General features: G+C 43.7%; 2 protein-coding genes and 1 long non-coding RNA gene across 9 annotated transcripts in view; 2 read left to right on the top strand and 1 right to left on the bottom strand.

Moving 5' to 3' along the window:
• METAP1D (methionyl aminopeptidase type 1D, mitochondrial) overlaps positions 1 to 10,110 on the top strand; it is a 217,926-nt gene extending 207,816 nt beyond the window's left edge. For 4 of the 5 annotated variants that reach the window (XM_077272698.1, XM_077272699.1, XM_077272702.1 and 1 more), the window contains exons 8-10: positions 6,768 to 6,815; positions 9,489 to 9,567; positions 9,757 to 10,110. In XM_077272698.1, the coding sequence (XP_077128813.1) occupies positions 6,768 to 6,815; positions 9,489 to 9,567; positions 9,757 to 9,838 (209 nt within the window). In that variant the 3' untranslated portion in view covers positions 9,839 to 10,110. The remainder of the gene's footprint in view (positions 1 to 6,767; positions 6,816 to 9,488; positions 9,568 to 9,756) is intronic. The other variant, XM_077272700.1, reaches the window with a different exon arrangement.
• The window catches only part of LOC143784447 (uncharacterized), a 51,534-nt gene that overhangs the window by 25,483 nt on the left and 6,268 nt on the right, over positions 1 to 19,783 (bottom strand). For both annotated transcript variants that reach the window (XR_013217785.1, XR_013217784.1), the window contains exon 2: positions 10,644 to 10,722. This is a non-coding gene — a long non-coding RNA (uncharacterized LOC143784447). The remainder of the gene's footprint in view (positions 1 to 10,643; positions 10,723 to 19,783) is intronic.
• DLX1 (distal-less homeobox 1) overlaps positions 17,705 to 19,783 on the top strand; it is a 3,969-nt gene continuing 1,890 nt past the window's right edge. Inside the window, exons 1-2 of one of the 2 annotated variants that reach the window (XM_077272695.1) lie at positions 17,705 to 18,268; positions 18,602 to 18,801. In XM_077272695.1, coding sequence (XP_077128810.1) covers positions 17,968 to 18,268; positions 18,602 to 18,801 — 501 coding nt within the window. In that variant the 5' untranslated portion in view covers positions 17,705 to 17,967. The remainder of the gene's footprint in view (positions 18,269 to 18,601; positions 18,802 to 19,783) is intronic. The other variant, XM_077272696.1, reaches the window with a different exon arrangement.

The following is a 19,783-nucleotide window of genomic DNA, read 5'->3' as shown; positions in this document are numbered from 1 at the left end:
GGGGGTTACCTGTGCCGGGATGTGCTGCACTATATGCCCTATACCGGGGGTTACCTGTGCCGGGACGTGCTGCACTATATGCCCTATACCGGGGGTTACCTGTGCCGGGATGTGCTGCACTATATGCCCTATACCGGGGTTAGCTGTGCCGGGATGTGCCGCACAATTTTCCCTATACCGGGGTTACCTGTGCCGGGATGTGCTGCTTCTTTGGATGTCAGGTGAGTTTGGCTACATCTTATATTTCCAGTTAATTGTGAGTCCTCCACCTGAAGAATCTCCCTTCTTCTACCCAGAAAGAGATTTACATCCTCCAACAACTAAGTCTGATATTTTGTCTAGTAAGACATGTTTTATCTGTATTAGTTATCTGGTTCTGTGTCTTTATTCTTCTTTTTTTTTTTCTTATTATGGGATGAAATACTAGTTTTCCATAATGTTTTAACAAAGGTTGTCCCAGAATGTATAAATAATATAACTTGAGGAATCGCTTTACAGACCACACGAGACAAAGGAAAAGTATGTGGGCAAAGGAGGACATGAGCTCTTTGCTACAAATCATTTATGCTGTATATATATATATATTTTTTTTTATCTTGCAAGGAGTATCCCACCCCCAAAAAAAACCCATTGAAACACAATTGTAACAGAGTAACAGAAGAGCAGAGTGTGTGACTATACATGATACTTGGCTTTTAAATATTATAACATTATATTTTGATGTTATGCACTTTTATCATTTCTGCCTTATAACCTACTTGGAATTCCTACAGGTAGGCCTCATTCAGACATACGTGTTGCATGTGTAAGTATGGTGGATTGTACTGTCACGTTTCTACCTCTGAAGCCATCAATTGCGTTGTAACATTGCGTGAATAATGTTATGCTCATTTATATTATACATTTTGTAACATGGTGATGTATAAAGCATAGCGTAAGACATGGGATAGGTTTTAGGGCATGGGGTAGTGACTATAGGGTAAGATAGACTTTGGTATGCATTATGCGTGTAATATGGTTAATGTATGTAAAGTAATACATAGTGTTTGTGAGGGAGATCTGCCCAGCAACATACTGTAGGGACAGACGTAGTTAATGTTCGGGACTAGCCCATAGCGGGAGGGGCAAGTCCCAATAAAAATGGATTGCTTCCTGATAGACAGTCAGATGGGGAAGTTCAAGGTGCAGTGGGCTGAAAGTAAAATCAAGATTATATAATTTGGGGTAGTGAGAGTCCTTACAGAAATTCCCTGTGGACATTCCGGCAACGTTCAGAGCTTAAGGCTCAATACAAGTGCTACGAAGAGTCCCTTGCCTTCTGGCATACAGAGGAAGATGGATGTGAAACTGCGTGAAGGGAAAGTAGCATAGCTACCGGGGCAGAGGGGGCCTACCCGGAGCTACACTACAGCACGCCAATACAGTTACATTCTACAGCAGAGCAGGGAGAATCAATCTCCCTGCTCTGCCACCCAGCCGCTATGGGGCCCCTGAGCAGGCAGGAGGACCCAGGGCTAGCAGTGGGCCCCCCCAACCGGCTAGATGCCGGTACAGCTGACTGCATTTATGATAGGAGTGTAACGCTCCCTCTCCCATCATCCCCCTCTCAGGGTCTGACATCCTTGACACAGACACTGACAGCAGGTGTGATGACCTGGAGGAAGAGAGGCGAGTGTTGAATTTATTTTTTTATGGGGTGTATTATATTAGAGTCTGCCTATGAGGGGGCTTCATTATACTATTGAGTCTGCCTATGGGGGGATGCATTATATTCTAAAGTCTGCCTATTGGGGGCTGCACTAGACTATAGAGTCTGCATATGTGGGGTACTGCATTATACTATATAGAATCTATCCATGGGGGCCTGCATTATACTACAGAGCCTGCCTATGGGGGTGCATTATACTATATAGAGTCTGCATATAGGGGGTGTATTATACTATATAAAAGTTTGCCTATGGGGAGTGCATTATACTATATTGAGGACAATCTGGTACATTATACTATATGGAGGCTAGCTAAGGGGCCATAATGTGGGCACTGTTTTCTAGGGCACTTGCACTCAGCATTACAATTTTCTAGAGGGGTGCTTTAGAATTTAGAGGGCACCAAGAACCACACTGCAGGTGCAGTAATAGGGACACATACAGCAGCAGCGGCTCAGTATTGGGGTATCAGCAGGATGAGGAGTTTGTGCAGGTTGGGAATAGTCCCATTTTGGACAGTGCTGAAAATATGAGACGTGAAATGAATCTTTGTTGTATTCTCTGCAGACGAGTCCTGGCTGGAAGAAGTTGTCATGTTGCTCTGGGTCAGATGGAAAAGACGGGAAAAGTGAACGAATCCATCATAAAGATTGTCCTCTGTAAGTCACTATCTATAACTGTGCTGTGATCTATATGTTCTGTAGGACTGGTATCTACCACTGACCATATGGCGGTAATATCCATGCTGGTCTTTATATAGAGATTATTTTCAATAACAGCGCGGTCATCTGCTGAGCTTCTCCACCACTAATAGGGTGCGTCACCTAGTTGTAATCAGAGTTACCTGGTTAGGGGCCCACTTAGAAGTTTTGCCCCAAACCCCCCCAAACAAAACCCTAGCTACGCCTCTGGATCCCGTGTGTACTGTGGAATTGGACGGGAAATCCCTGGGGCTGACAGAACCAGTAAATGTAGGGAGAGTCCAGGGGGAACAGATGGTAATGCTAGAAATGTAGCGTGTTAAGGAAATACGCAGTATCGGACACAACACTTCTTATTACAATCTGATGGACTTGAATTGTCCAGTAAACTTCTGTGTTGAAACGAATTGGGTGTCCCCTAAGTTATGTGCAGTGGCTCCTGAAGATGGAGGCCTGGAAAAGGCTGGCGGCCCACTAGTGAGAGGGATACACCCCACACACAACAGCACATAGGGACTGGGACACAATTTTCATGTGAAGTGCGGGGTGTTATGGAGCAGCAGCTTGCCCATGGCTACCACTCTTGGGCTCCTTATATATGTACATGTATTAGTTTTTTTTCACTGATATAACATGTAGCATTATAAGCTATGGGGCTATTCACATGTTCATGTTTAGGACTATGAATACGTGAAAAACTTAGATATGTGCCAGTTTGTTTTTTTTTCCGGTATCACAGATAGAAGGGGCCAATACCGGTCAATGGGTCTGTGAAGAACACGTACAGCACCTAGGTAGCATCCATGTGCCATCCGCATTTTACATTGCTTTATAATTTATTTATCCATCCATAAAAAACACTGATGGTAAAAACGGACACACGGACCATACGCTGATGACATCAGTACCAATTTCTCACAGACATGTGAATGAGGCCTTAGGTAGGACGTTAACATGACATCTTATATTCACCTTGTGAGCGAACAATACAAACTCCTCCTTTCTAGGTTTTCCATCAATTTGATGTCTACAGTCTGGAAATAAAGCTGCTATAAGACTAAGCTCCACCATGAATATTCAGTACATTATTTATACTCTGTATTTTTACTATGCAAAAACACAGCAACGTATTACTATTCCAGAAAACATTAGGGGATGTATATGAATCTCATACCCACTGAGCGTTTTTTTTGTTTGTTTTTTTTAATTAAAGCTGCGGAAATTTACCTGCACTGTGATTTTGAAATCTGCAACATGTCAATTCCCTTTGCAGTAAATATGATTTTTAGTTGTGGATTTTTCCCATAGATGTGAATCAGAAGAGAAAAATCAATAGATAAAAAGAAACTCAAGCATTTCCACAGGGAAAATGCATGTAATCCGCACATGACTTTATTAATAAAGTTTTATCACATCTAAGTGACAGAAAGTATAAACAAAAGATGACATACCAAAAGGATGGATCGATTGCTGTAATTAGAAACCAGTGGGTGCCGTACCTGCTCTGGTGATTCCTATGATCAAGGTATTGAGGTTTTTAACTTTTATGGACTTTTAACTTCCAGTTTTTATCCGCTTGGTTGAGCTGGAAACAACCTTGTTTTTTTCACTGTCAGCTGCAGTAACCTAACTTAGCTATTAGGTGCAAAAGATCTAGAACATCAGAAACTCGCCAAATACTCGTGAGAACTTGGCCTCAGTCCCTGCCATAGTGTTTATGTATAGCACTCCAATATTACAACCTGCGCTACATTGCTGCAAAACATTTTTAAATGCCCTGAAAGGATAATGGTCGATTTAACAATTTCCTGCAGGGTTTCCTACCTTTATATAGAGAAATCACCCAAAGGCAGTGATCGCAGTACAATGGTAAGAGTTCTGAAAAAATGAAGGAACATCGTTACGAAGAGACATGGTATCAATTCCAGGTAGAAGTCCGCTGATAATTGTTATATAGGAGACTCCAAGGCCAGAAATAGGTCTTAGGCCGGGGTCACACTTGGGATTGCAATGTGAGAAACTCACGGGAGTCTCTCTCATCAATATTGTGTTATTGCACATCCAGTGGTAATATTGCTTGTTATGGATATACCATTTCAGGTTATGTTAAGTTTAGGGACTGAGGATGCAGCAATCGGGATTGTCATCCTCAGTGTCATTATCGGTTTCTATGTATAGGATTTGTAATACACTGTTTGTTTTTTTTACATTATATCAACCCTGATATTTTGAGAAAAGAGAGGGTCCAATCCTAACCCTGGGCCAGGAGGTAGGTTTTTTTTTTCCAGGTTTACACTGTCCACACAGAAGATGATGTGGTATCTTTTTTTTTTATAAACATCTCAAAGCAGTTTATCCTATGGTTGCTATGTCATTGGTAGCATTTTTTTTATTTTGTAACATCCTACATAGTTATAAAGTTGAAAAAAATACATGGGTGCAAAAAGGTCACCCTTTCTCCACCAGTATGCATTCTTTATCACTTAATTATTGAGAACCCACTATGTCATTTGTTGTGAGAAAAGCATCCAGCCCTTTTATAAATGCTGTTATAGTATCTGCCACTACTTCCTCTTGTGGTCGGCATTTCACAGTCTGACTGCTCTAACTGTAAAGAATACTTTCCTATTTAGTTGCCCTAGTAGACTTTGCTCCACAGGTAATGAATTCTTCTTAGTCCTTTGTAAGGGTACCGTCACACAGTGGCATTTTGATCGCTACGACGGCACGATTCGTGACGTTCCAGCGATATATTTACGATCTCGCTGTGTCTGACACGCTACTGCGATCAGGGACCCCGCTGAGAATCGTACGTCGTAGCAGATCGTTTGAAACTTTCTTTCGTCGTCAAGTGTCCCGCTGTGGCGGCATGATCGCATCGTGTAACAAAGGTTGTATACGATGTGCGCACAGTAACCAACGGCTTCTACATCGCAAATACGTCATGAAATTATCGCTCCAGCGTCGTGTATTGCAACGTGTGACCGCAGTCTACGACGCTGGAGCGATAATTATACGACGCTGCAACGCCACAGATCGTGCCGTCGTAACGACCAAAGTGCCACTGTGAGACAGTACCCTAAGAAAGAAAGAATAAGTCATGAGCCAGTCCATTGTATTGACCACACATGTATTTATACATGTAAATGAGATCCCCTCTGAAAGATCTTTTTTCTAAGCTATACAAGCCCAACTTTTCCAACCTTTCCTAATGTGAGAGGCCTTCATCCCTTGTAATCTAGCTGCCGCCTTTGAACTGACTCTAACTTCTGAATATCCTTTTTACAATGTGGAGCCCAAAACTGGATCCCTTAATGTGGCTGTGGCCTCACCAGTGATTTATAGAGGGGCTAGCAACACATTCGCATCACTGGGTTCTTGTGACATTTTATGCCCTATAGAAACTTATGGGGGGAAAAAAAAACAAAATATGCCATGCCCAGAGCATGCTGTGAGTAAAAAAAAAAAATCAAATGAAAAACGACACTAATAAACCTGTGTATATTGGCGTTTCTGAAACCCTTCCCCAGCCCACAAAAAATAGTTACCATCTTAAAAAAAAAAAAGTGTGAATTTTTTTTTTTAACAATGTGTATCATCACTCCACCTGGGAAATTGTGCCCAAAATACAGGTTCATCTATATTACAGATGCAAATCCTGGCCCAATCACAGGTCACTGATCCTGAACTAATAGCTTTATTTATGACCAGGATGTTGTTCACTCAAGTCACAAGACTGGTGGTCAGGTTGGGTATTGCAGCACTATTACAAGAAAATACTGCTGCCGATACCATCATGTGACTTAGCCCAGAAGCTACTTTTACACAGTATTTTTATGCATTTTTTTATGGTTTGTAAAAAAAAAAAAAAATACAAATGATTGTTTTGCCTTTTTAACAATTTTATGACTTTTTTTCTGCATGCAAAACCATCCTTGAAAATGCATGGTGTCAAAAGCGTGCAATTCATGAGACACTTGTGTTTGTAAAAGGGCATTTCACAGGCACAAGTATCTTCAGTCTCATTAGAAATCATAAAATGTTCCAAATGTTTAGATTAGATAAAGTATATATAGTCTACAAAACACATCTTCAGGTCATGTAAATAATTTAAATTGGAATCCAATTGTAATGTGAGTTAAAACACTTTCTACAAATAGTTTGATCTGTACATTTGCATTGACACTGCCGTGGCCTATGAAGGTGACTTTGCTGTAATGTAATACTGGCTGCATTTGCTGTTATAATGAATAAATTGCACCATTTTGATAGGCATTCCCAGAGAGAATATGTCATCCAAACATCTTAAATTAAAAAAAAAAAATCTGTTCTAATATGTGCAAATATTTTTTTTGTCTAGCAAATGTTAATAATATGGAAATGGAAGAAGGGATGGCATTTACTATAGGTCAGTACAACACCTTCACTATTTATTAATAACACAGAAATTGCTGTCCCCAATAATCATGTTATAATTTCTGCATAATAATGGGAGTACAAAGAAGTCAATCGTTGCACACCTATCTCGTGTCTAATGTCTTGTGAAAGTTTGGACTTTATAACAAAAAAGCCACTATTTAATGATGTACTTTGTATCCACAGACATGGAGCCTTGGATTATAGAACAGGGTTTTGGTAATGTTACTCCTCAATTGTAGGGAAATTAACATTTCCAGCATGTGGAAGGGCAGTAGTTCCCAAGCTGTGGCTGCTCATTTGTTGGAAAACTACAACTCCCAGCATGCCCTGACAGAGAAGAACTAGTGATTTATAAAGTGCTACATAGTATGTTGGCAATATAGAAATAAAACTATTATCAGAAGTTAGAGATGACTGTACATAAAGAAAAAGCATTTGTATTTACAAGGGTGGAGTAGGATGATTCTGCAAACTTGGTGAAAATAAAAATCACAGAGTATACTGCATATACAGAATATTACAAGGAAATGGCAGCACAGTCTTAATGTTGTGGATTCAATAGGTGCACAACCAGCCGAAAACAAAATATTGAAAAACTAGAATGGAAGCAACATTCCAATGGAAATAATTGAAGAAGGTGGACTTTATTTTTCAGACACATGCTTGTATCTGGGTGAATAAAGTCCTCTTTTTTTTCACATACTTCCATTGGAGTGCCAATATATATTATCACACCAATAGAAGTATGTGAACAAAATGGACTTTTGCCACTGATGCATTCTGGAAGTCCCTTTTTTTCCACTTTATTTTTTTGGATTGGAGTGCTGCCTACTTTCTATGATTTACACTAAGCTGCAAATTGGACATTTAGTCTGGCGGAGGAGACCTGGCACCCCTTGCGAGAAGACACTAAGGCTATGTGCCCACGTTGGATTTGATGCGTTTTTTATGCGGGTTTTGTGCGGATTTGCTGCGTATTTTGTGTGGATTTGGCTACTTTCACACTAGCGTCGTGCGCTGCACGTCGCTATGTGACATGGCGGCACACCGACGCTAGCTGTGGAAGCGCCGCACAACGGGGGCAGCGGATGCTGTTTTTCAACGCATCCGCTGCCCCATTGTGAGGTGCGGGGAGGCGGGGGCGGAGTTCGGGCCGTGCATGCGCGGTCGGAAAAGACGGGAACGACGCACCAAAAAACGTTACAAGCAACGTTTTTTGGTGGCGACGGTCCGACGCAACACGACGCAACCGTCGCATGACGGTTGCGACGTGTGTCAATGCGTCGCACTGCGTCGTTAATAAAAGTCTATGGAGAAAAAACGCATCCTGCAAGCACTTTTACAGGATGCATTTTTTCTCCAAAACGACGCATAGCGACGTGCAGTGCACGACGCTAGTGTGAAAGTAGCCTTTCTTGCTTTTTTTACCCCTGTGGATTTCTGTAATGGAATGGGTACAAAAACGCTGCAGATCCGCACAAAAGAAGTGACACACTACTTCTTTTAATCCATAGCTTTTCCGCACCATTAGCACAGCATTTTTTTTTTTACATTGATTTCTATGATACTGTAAATCACTTGCGGATCTGCAGCGTTTCTGCACTGAAAAAAACGCTGCGGATCCGCAGGAAATCCGTAACGTGTACACATAGCCTAAGTGGTGCTGTTCCATGACCTTCTTGTCTTACTAGAAAGATATAGGTGTGTGTGTGTGTGTGTGTGTATATATATATATATACATACATACATACATACACTAAATATATATGAATGTATGTATGTATATATACACACACACACACACACACACACACACACACACACACACACACACACACACACACACACACAATAACCAACTATTAGCTGAATAACTACAAGTTCCAGACTGCATCAGTCTTTTGTTTTGCAGCACATAGTAGTAGAGCTGTAGCATTACATTACATGTCTATTACATTTAGTACATTGATGTCCACCTGCAGCCTAAGAGCAACCCAGAAACCCAATAATTTAGAATAATCTCTTTCCCTGGTTCAATCGGTCTCCAGAAATCCATTCCCTGTGCGCTTCACATCACCTCTTTCAGCAGGTATCATCTCATCAAAAACCCAGCCCCTAAAGATGGCACAGCTGTAAACATTTACCAGGGGGCAATCACCAGCCTTGATCCCTGTGACCTCTAACACTGGGCTAACAGCTGCTTGTGTCCTGTTTACTTCATCATTAACCTCTAGGCTAAATATAGCCAACCTGTGGCTCTCCAGCTGCTGGGGGACTACAAGTGCTAGCGTGATGCCTGCTCTCCGGCGTTCTATTCATAGAATGTTGCAGTTACATTGTATCACTGTGTCCGCAGCTGCAATGCTCTCACTGTTCTATAGGTGATGTTCATCCGGGCGATTGATTTATTTGTATTTAATCTGGATACTGGGGGAGTAATCCCCTGAATGCTGATGAATGTAGTGTTAATCTCCGCTGCCTGGTTATAATTTCCATCCTTCACATCTGCACTGCGGATTGTCTGGTTACATTCTATATTTACAGAATTAGTTAACCAAGCAAATGAGTTTAAAGACCCGTGTGGCTTCAGTTACCCTAAAACAGCCCCCCTCAGCCCCCTTTTTTTATGGAAATCTAATGTCATTTATCCACTGAATTTCAGAGCCTATTATTATGGAAGGGGCTCCTGATTTTAAGATTCTCAAGGACAAATGGACGGCGGTATCGATGGATAAGAAAAGGTGCGATGCAAAATTAATAATTGTGTTAACCATTTAGCTCCTGCAAATGTCAAGCTGAATAGAAATGCGTTCCCTCGCTGTTACTATGAACATTTCAATGCACATTGTATTGTCTTAGTTACAATTGTGTTTCCTTTTTTTCCCCACCTCTGCTCTTTCTTAATGTTGTATTGTCTAAATATCTTTCAGATCTGCCCAGTTTGAGCACACGATTGTAATCCGTTCAGAAGGAGCTGAAATCCTGACGAAACTGGATGGAGAATTAAACTGAACTAATACGAAATACATAAAAAAATAGCATATAATATGTACAATAAAAAGTGATTGCAACAATGTTTCTGATGGGAAAAAAAAGTATAGACTTTCATACTTTAGCATAGTTGATATATATTTATGTATGATCAAAAGGTTTTATATAGCCAGAAAAGAACCTGCAGAAACACCCCTTTGTTGTAATACATAATACATATAGCAGGGCAATACAATGTGCCAGCTACAACTAGAAATAAAATGCTTTTTGCAATAAAATATTGCTGTACAGGTCTATTTTCTTTTATTTATATAGGTATAAAAAATATACATATGTGATGTGTAGGTATGTGTAAAGCACAGAAATAGAAATGTAGCAAAACAGTCTGTATCAAGTGTAGCTTTGGATTGAGTTGCAGGTGAATCCTTTGTTTTCAGCACTAGCAAGTGTGTGTGTGTGTGTGTGTGTGTGTGTGTGTGTGTGTGTGTGTGTGTGTGTGTGTGTGTGTGTGTGTGTGTGTGTGTTACATACAGATAGATATTGAATGTGCTGTATAGTTTGCATTAGTTAGTTCATAGTCCATTAATAGTGTCTAATTCCTGCAAACCAAGAAAATAATAGAATAAATATACATTTTAGAGGAGAAAAATAAATAAAAACTAGGTGTAAAATTGGAGAACTCAGTGGAGCAGGAGGCTGCACATACAATGCAGGACTGTGACCAATGGCTGCAGTAGAGGTGACGCTTGTAGGGTGTAATTAGGCAGCTACTAATCAGCCTGGCGGAATGTAAGTACTTTTAATTTGGTATTCACATTGTACTTACACAGACCACTAAGCATTCTCTGGGATCCAGTCCAACAACAGAGACCAGCCTTGGTGCTGAATGCTGATCTACACAGCATCTGTAACAGCAAGGAAACACATTTCATGCACTGAGTGTAATGACGATTTATGCACAGAGTGATAGATATATTTTTTTTTCATAAAGAATCAAATTATTATTTAAATCATATTGAAGGGTACAATCATTATAATGTGCATGGCATAAGAATCGTATAAGGGATTGGACAGGTTTCCAACACTTCCACCCATGCAGACCTATACCTATATACAGTATCTATTACATATATCACAAACTAGCTCCCTTTAAATTCTGACCCACTTTGTGTTTTGTCTTAAAAAAATTCCATTCTAATACAATTTTATTTTGTATGTATGATATTATTTAGTATAGTATATACACTTCACTGCCATTCATTACAATTTAGTAGAATATATGGCACGATATATAGTTTGTTTTACAATCACCTAATTCTCCATCCAGCTACAGAATCAATCTAATGACTAATGCTAGAAAGATAGACAGACAGACAGAGGTATGATAAAAATGAATGAAGGGCAGACTGACTGCTGACAATTGGATTTTATTTGTAGACAACATATATGTTTCAAATTGACTATTCTACTTTTGCCAACTTTAAACCAGAGATGTATTATTATCATTTATTAGTTATTATCATATTATAGTGTCCCTGTAGGTGACGTCCAGCCAGGTCCCTATTTGCACACAGGTTGTGTATATATACCAAGAAGCGATAGTTTTCTTAAGACTGTAGGATTTTTACCCACTGCTGTGGTAACAAGCTGTTAGTGCAGTAATTACCCGGAGGTGCAGCGATTTATTATTATACATATTTAAAAACTTAATTAAAAACAGGGCTAATAAACGGAAATGTGTACACAACAAGCTGAGCTTTATTACAATGACTTGTAACGTGTTCTGAATGTAGTCGGCTTTGTGTGAAACGATAGGGTTGTGAGGTTATTGTACTGTACTCATCGGCTTTTGTAGAAATACTGCTGAGACATGTAGTCCTACCATCATCTGTTGAAATACATGAGTGGGCTAAAAAGGCAAAAGCCGCATACATCACTGTATATATGTGTGTAATGGATATTTGAAAAGGAGCCGATTAATCTATGAGTGATAGATATATATTTGTTTACATGTCAATCATCTATGTGTGTACACATACTTTAACCCTTTCCTGACATGCCTCAGTAAGAGGGGGTGATATTGAGATTACCAGTCCTCTGGACTTAGACCATTTGCATTGTTTTGCCCCCCTATTAAATAGACCCCCAGGATCAGATACACCATGAACTGGTTGTGCTTCTTTCTTGCCTGGCATTGTGAGGAATCGTCTCCATTTGGCAATGATGTTAAATCAGACAGGTTAATCATTCAGTCATTACACAGGGATGATTTCATACAAAAAAAAAGTAATAATGTTGGTATCACATGTCATTCCCTATGGCACCTTAAAATAGATCCTTGGTGGTGATGGTGGGGGGTGCCAGCCATGACAGACACAGCAGTGACCAGCTGATAGTTATCTAATACAGAGAATACCTGCCCCCTTCCCTTAAACCCAAACTTATTAACCCTTTCAGTATGCTTTTTTTTCCCCCTCTGTATAAAAAGCAGCAAAATTGCATAGAAATGGTGCTACCTGTTCATAGTGATTTGTGACCAATCTTTAGCTATGACTGTATACATTAATGTGTCTGTCCTGTTGACACCTAGTCTTTACAATGCCAGGTTCCAGCTGTATGTGTTATCAGCCAGACAGAGAGCAGTTTAAAGATAAAGATTGAATTATTAGGATATCAATATCCCACAAGTGTGGTGTGATCAGATGGCCTGAGCCCATTATTACAGTGTGATAGCAGTGCATAGAGGAGGTTCACCTAAGGCCGGATCACATCCCAGGCTGGTTAATAGTGAAAGGCAGCATGTTGCTATTATTGTTAAATATATGGCTAATTATGCGTATGAAAATTAAACATCAGTGTTATGCTAATGAGGCCGTTCAGCTGGGGAGCAGAGCACTTGAGACTGGTATTTAATCAAATGAATCAGAAAGGGATATACAGCTGCACATTGTACAGTCAAAGTCAGCACTGCCATGTGAGGGGAAGAATCATTAGCAGCCCTCACTAATTACCCTGCAAAGTCATGGGGATTCTCCCTGGGCTTCCTATACTGGGGATAGGGAGCAATATTCCCATGCACAGAAGATACCTGCGAGGTCAATATCCTTCTCCCAAATCCATCTGGGAGGTGTACGTGGATATATATTATTATTCGAATTACAAAATAAGGAAAAAAATAATGTCTATAACTATAACTCATTAAAGTTTACTATTATATAGCCCTTACCGATATACATAAATCTCACTGTTATGCGAGTTGTAATAATATGTACACATGTATATACACAATGTTATATAAAAAATGATCTATATGTATATCTATTTGTTCGAACTAATAGATGTTAAATATATATATATATATATATATATATATTTGTTGTAAAAAATGAAAAGAACTCAACGTTTGTGTTAAACTTAATCGGTCACCAATAATAACCCCTATCAAGAAAAATCACAGCCAATTTATCTATACTGCTACTATAATAATCGGATATATGAGCCACAGCCAATCTGTGTATGCTTCTATCAGTATAACTACTATATATATATATATATATATATATATATATATATATATATATATATACACAATACACATATATCAGGACCAATCTATTTACTACTATTAATAAATGTAAAAACAAACACAACCAAAGCATACATACCTTTACTGAAACTAATTATATGCATGAACCAGAGCCAATCTGTGTATAAAAGTACTAATAGTATAATACTACTACGAATAGTAATAATAATTCTTATTAAATATAAGAACCCCAACAAATGCAGTAGTAATAATAATATGCTGATAACAGTTGACAGTAATATACCGCACATAATGTGCACACGTGCATGTATATAAATAGTGCATGTGTTCCTGAGTGTATTCTGATGGTAGATATTGCTAGATATTGTAAGCTGATAGTAGTGCCCCCCTGTAAGCTCCTAATAGTGCCCCCTGTAGGTTATTAATAGTTCCCTCCTGTAGGCTCCTAGTAGTGTCCCCCTGCAGGTTCCTAGTAGTGCCCCCTGTAGGTTCCTAGTAGTGCCCCCCTGTAGGCTCCCATTAGTGCCCCCCCTGTAGGTGGTTGCTAGTAGTTCCCCCTGTAAGTTACTAGTAGTGCCCCCTGTTGGCTCCTAGTAGTGTCCCCCTGTAGACTCCTAGTAGTGCCCCCCGTAGGCTACCATTAGTGCCCCATGTAGGCTCCTAGTAATGCCCCCTGTAGGCTCCTAGTAGTGCTCTCCTGTAGGCTCCCATTAGTGTCCCCCTGTATGCTCCTAATAGTGCTCCCCTGTAAGCTCCCATTAGTGCCCCCTTGTAGGCTCCTAATAGTGCCCCCTGTAAGCTCCTAATAGTGTCCCCTGTAGGTTATTAGTAGTTCTCCCCTGTTGGCTCCTAGTAGTGCCCCCCCCGTAGGCTCCTAGTAGTGCCCCCTGTAGGCTCCCATTAGTGCCCCCTTGTAGGCTCCTAGTAGTGCCCCCTGTAGGCTCCCATTAGTGCTCCGTAGGCTCCCAGTAGTGCTCCCCTGTAGGCTCCCAGTAGTGCCCCCTTGTAGGCTCCCATTAGTGCCCCTTTTAGGCCCCTAGTAGCGCCCTCCTGTAGGTTCCTAGTAGTGCTCCCCTGTAGGCTCCCGGTAGGTGGTTCCTAGTAGTGCCCCCTGTAGATTGCTAGTAGTGCTCCCCTTAGTGCTCCCCTGTAGGCTCCCAGTAATGCCCCCTTGTAGGCTCTTAGTAGTGCCCCCTGTAGGCTCCCAGTAGTGCCCCTTTTAGGCCCCTAGTAGCGCCCTCCTGTAGGTTCCTAGTAGTGCTCCCCTGTAGGCTCCCGGTAGGAGGTTCCTAGTAGTGCCCCCTGTAGATTGCTAGTAGTGCTCCCAGTAGTGCCCCCTTATAGGCTCCTAGTAGTGCCCCCCTGTAGACTCCCATTAGTGCCCCTTGTATGCTTCCATTAGTGCTCCCCCTGTAGGTTCCTAGTAGTGCCCCCTGTAGGCTCCCGGTAGGAGGTTCCTAGTAGTGCTCCCTGTAGATTGCTAGTAGTGCCCCCTGTAGGGTCCCATTAGTGCCCCCTGTAGGCTCCCAGTAGTATCCCCCTGTAGGTTCCTAGTAATGCCCCCTGTAGGTTCCTAGTAGTGCCCCCCTGTAGGCTCCCATTAGTGCCCCCTTGTAGGTTCCTAGTAGTGCCCCCCTGTAGGTTCCTAGTAGTGCCCCCCTGTAGGCTCCCATTAGTGCCCCCTTGTAGGCTCCCATTAGTGCCTCCTTGTAGGTTCCTAGTAGTGCCCCCCTGTAGGCTCCCATTAGTGCCCCCTTGTAGGCTCCCATTAGTGCCTCCTTGTAGGCTCCCATTAGTGCCTCCTTGTAGGTTCCTAGTAGTTCCTCCCTGTAGGCTCCCATTAGTGCCCCCTTGTAGGTTCCTAGTAGTACCCCCCTGTAGGCTCCCATTAGTGCCCCCTTGTAGGTTCCTAGTAGTGCCCCCTTGTAGGCTCCCATTAGTGCCCCCTTGTAGGTTCCTAGTAGTTCCTCCCTGTAGGCTCCCATTAGTGCCCCCTTGTAGGTTCCTAGTAGTACCCCCCTGTAGGCTCCCATTAGTGCCTCCTTGTAGGTTCCTAGTAGTTCCTCCCTGTAGGCTCCCATTAGTGCCCCCTTGTAGGTTCCTAGTAGTACCCCCCTGTAGGCTCCCATTAGTGCCCCCTTGTAGGTTCCTAGTAGTGCCCCCTTGTAGGCTCCCATTAGTGCCCCCTTGTAGGTTCCTAGTAGTTCCTCCCTGTAGGCTCCCATTAGTGCCCCCTTGTAGGTTCCTAGTAGTACCCCCCTGTAGGCTCCCATTAGTGCCCCCTTGTAGGTTCCTAGTAGTTCCTCCCTGTAGGCTCCCATTAGTGCCCCCTTGTAGGTTCCTAGTAGTGCCCCCCTGTAGGCTCCCATTAGTGCCCCCTTGTAGGTTCCTAGTAGTGCCCCCCTGTAGGCTCCCATTAGTGCCCCCTTGTAGGTTCCTAGTAGTGCCCCCTTGTAGGCTCCCATTAGTGCCCCCTTGTAGGTTCCTAGTAGTTCCTCCCTGTAGGCTCCCATTAGTGCCCCCTTGTAGGTTCCTAGTAGTGCCCCCCTGTAGGCTCCCATTAGTGCCCCCTTGTAGGTTCCTAGTAGTGCCCCCCTGTAGGCTCCCATTAGTGCCCCCTTGTAGGTTCCTAGTAGTGCCCCCTTGTAGGCTCCCATTAGTGCCCCCTTGTAGGTTCCTAGTAGTTCCTCCCTGTAGGCTCCCATTAGTGCCCCCTTGTAGGTTCCTAGTAGTGCCCCCCTGTAGGCTCCCATTAGTGCCCCCTTGTAGGTTCCTAGTAGTGCCCCCCTGTAGGCTCCCATTAGTGCCCCCTTGTAGGTTCCTAGTAGAGCCCCCCTGTAGGTTCCTAGTAGTGGTCCCTGTAGGCTCCCAGTAGTGCTCCCCTGTAGGCTCCCAGTAGTGCCCCCTTGTAGGTTCCTAGTAGTGCCCCCCTGTAGGCTCCCATTAGTGCCCCCTTGTAGGTTCCTAGTAGTGCCCCCCTGTAGGCTCCCATTAGTGCCCCCTTGTAGGTTCCTAGTAGTGCCCCCCTGTAGGCTCCCATTAGTGCCCCCTTGTAGGTTCCTAGTAGTGCCCCCTTGTAGGCTCCCATTAGTGCCCCCTTGTAGGTTCCTAGTAGTTCCTCCCTGTAGGCTCCCATTAGTGCCCCCTTGTAGGTTCCTAGTAGTGCCCCCCTGTAGGCTCCCATTAGTGCCCCCTTGTAGGTTCCTAGTAGTGCCCCCCTGTAGGCTCCCATTAGTGCCCCCTTGTAGGTTCCTAGTAGAGCCCCCCTGTAGGTTCCTAGTAGTGGTCCCTGTAGGCTCCCAGTAGTGCTCCCCTGTAGGCTCCCAGTAGTGCCCCCTTGTAGGTTCCTAGTAGTGCCCCCCTGTAGGCTCCCATTAGTGCCCCCTTGTAGGTTCCTAGTAGTGCCCCCCTGTAGGCTCCCATTAGTGCCCCCTTGTAGGTTCCTAGTAGTGCCCCCCTGTAGGCTCCCATTAGTGCCCCCTTGTAGGTTCCTAGTAGTGGTCCCTGTAGGCTCCCAGTAGTGCTCCCCTGTAGGCTCCCAGTAGTGCCCCCTTGTAGGTTCCTAGTAGTGCCCCCCTGTAGGCTCCCATTAGTGCCCCCGTGTAGGTTCCTAGTAGTACCCCCCTGTAGGCTCCCATTAGTGCCCCCTTGTAGGCTCCCATTAGTGCCCCCTTGTAGGTTCCTAGTAGTGCCCCCCTGTAGGCTCCCATTAGTGCCCCCTGTAGGCTCCTAGTAGTGCCCCCTGTAGGCTCCCAGTAGTGCCCCCTGTAGGTGACACCCATTAGTGCCCCCCGCCCCCTCTTGCACACACTGTGGGTCAGTGAGGACTGTAGCACACACACACCAGTCCTGGTTTGGGCCCAGTCAGTGCTGCCGTGTGTGTCATGTTTACAGGATGTGACAGATTTTCACACTGTGCTGTACAGAATTATTATTGCTGTCTCAAATCACAAATTGAGTGGAAAAATGCCGTGTGCGTGGGAGTTTCTCATTGGGTCTATTGAACAGCAAAACCGGGCAATTGTAAAATATGGGAGAAGGGAAAATGAACCCTGAGGGCTGATTAGAAGCCTCCGTGGCTGCGTGTCCTGGCGGCTGCGTGTCCCGGCGCCGTGTGCTGCTCTCCCCGGTGAGCCCGGATCAGTGCGGCGCCCGCTGCTCTAGTCCACAGCACAGGCCACTGGGCAGCTCCGCTCCTCCACGCGCACTCCCCTAGCCCTGCACAGCCCGGGACGCGCCTTAGCCAATCACAGCCCGCCGATTCAGCCAGCCGTCCAATGGGCAGCGCCGCCTCCTGAATATGCAAAGCGGGCTGAGTCAAAGCTCTCGGGCGAGTTGGTGTAGCTCTTCACAGCCTCACGCTTAGGACTTTTTTTTCTTTTTTTCCCCCAAAGAGGCAAAACTCCATTTTTTCTTATGAATGGAAAGTGAAAAAATCCGATCTGCTTTAAATTAGGATCCCTTCCTGTAGCAAGGAGGACCCCCTTTGGAAAAAAAAAAAAAATTAAAGGGGGGGATCTACACCAACAAAAAAAAAATAAAAAAGGAAAAAAAAATAATCTCCCCCAAAAAAATAAAGGCAGGAAAAAGGAAGAGAGAAGCAATGACCATGACTACTATGCCAGAAAGTCTTAACAGCCCGGTGTCAGGGAAGGCGGTGTTCATGGAGTTTGGGCCACCGAACCAGCAGATGCCACCGTCCCCCATGTCCCACGGACACTACTCCATGCACTGCCTGCACTCCCAGCACGACAGCTCGTACAGCGGAGCCTCGTCCTTCTCCAGACCCCTGGGCTACCCCTATGTGAACTCGGTGAGCAGCCATTCCTCTAACCCCTACATCAGTACGGTGCAGCCCTACCCCAACAGCTCCAGCCTCAGCCAGAGCCGCCTGGAGGAGACAGGTACAGTACCGCAACAATGTAGCCATGTAACAATGTATCTTCCTGAATATTGTCCCCGCTGCAGCCGGGAGAGCCCCAGTCCTTCCTCCCTGCAGCGGCTCCGTGCATTGCGGCAGCAGCCCAGATGTGCTCACATTACCCTGCCTAATTATTTATTGCGTGGCGCTATAAACAATGTATGCAATTAAGGGTAATTAAACCTAAACTGCAGCATGCTGGAAATAACACAACTTGCACTGGCTGCCGGAGCCTGTTATTGTGATCGCTTGCTTTTTTGTCTGCTTGTCACTGTGCACTTTACCTGATTTTTCGTCGCGTTTGTTGCATGGACAGGGGCAGATACCGAGAAGAGCACGGTGGTGGAAGGCGGAGAGGTCCGCTTCAATGGCAAGGGGAAAAAGATCCGCAAGCCCAGGACTATCTACTCCAGCGTCCAGCTGCAGGCATTGAATAGGAGATTCCAGCAGACACAGTACCTGGCACTACCCGAGAGAGCAGAGCTGGCAGCGGTCCTGGGACTCACCCAGACACAGGTAACCTGATGTATAGAGATTGGCACCCTCTGATCACACCTTGGCACCGAGATAGTCTATAGATTGGCACCCTCTGATCACACCTTGGCACCCACATGGCACCCAGCTCAAAGCATATATATTGGCACCCCCTGATCACACCTTGGCACCCACATGGCACCCAGCTCAAAGCATATATATTGGCACCCTCTGATCACACCTTGGCACCCACATGGCACCCAGCTCAAAGCATATATATTGGCACCCTCTGATCACACCTTGGCACCCAGCTCAAAGCATATATATTGGCACCCTCTGATCACACCTTGGCACCGAGATAGTCTATAGATTGGCACCCTCTAATCACACCTTGGCACCCACATGGCACCCAGCTCAAAGCATATATATTGGCACCCTCTGATCACACCTTGGCACCCACATGGCACCCAGCTCAAATTATATATTGGCACCCTCTGATCACACCTTGGCACCCAGACAGTCTATAGATTGGCACCCTCTGATCACTCCTTGGCACCCAGCTCAAAGCATATGTATTGGCACCCTCTGATAGTCTATAGATTGGCACCTTCTGATCACACCTTTGCACCCCTTTTACCGATCATAATAATTCTACCACCTTTGAATATTCCCCAGCTCCCTCGGTCACACCCAGATCAGTTAATTAAAATCTTTTACCTTTGGCTTGGAAAATCAGAGAAAAAAAATAAAATAAAAAATACCGTTTACATTAAATTGTTAAAAAAAATACTAATTTCCCGTCTCATTAGTAGCAGCGTTAATAAATTTTAATATCAAATGTTTGGTGTCTCAATGAAGGTTTATAAACGGTTAAATACAAGTAAGGTGGAGTTTTCTAAGTACAAGTGATGGTATTTTATGACAATCAATTATATGAACAATTTATCTTGACAGGAGACACTAAAGGGATTTTGTTAATTGTATGTTACACGTGCTTGCCAAATGAAATAAAAAAAATCATTGG

Source organism: Ranitomeya variabilis, chromosome 7, assembly GCF_051348905.1.
Source record: "Ranitomeya variabilis isolate aRanVar5 chromosome 7, aRanVar5.hap1, whole genome shotgun sequence".
In the NCBI taxonomy this organism is placed as follows: Eukaryota; Metazoa; Chordata; class Amphibia; order Anura; family Dendrobatidae; genus Ranitomeya; species Ranitomeya variabilis.
The sequence above is the reverse complement of the archived record's forward strand: the minus strand, read 5'-3'. Positions and strand labels throughout refer to the sequence as shown.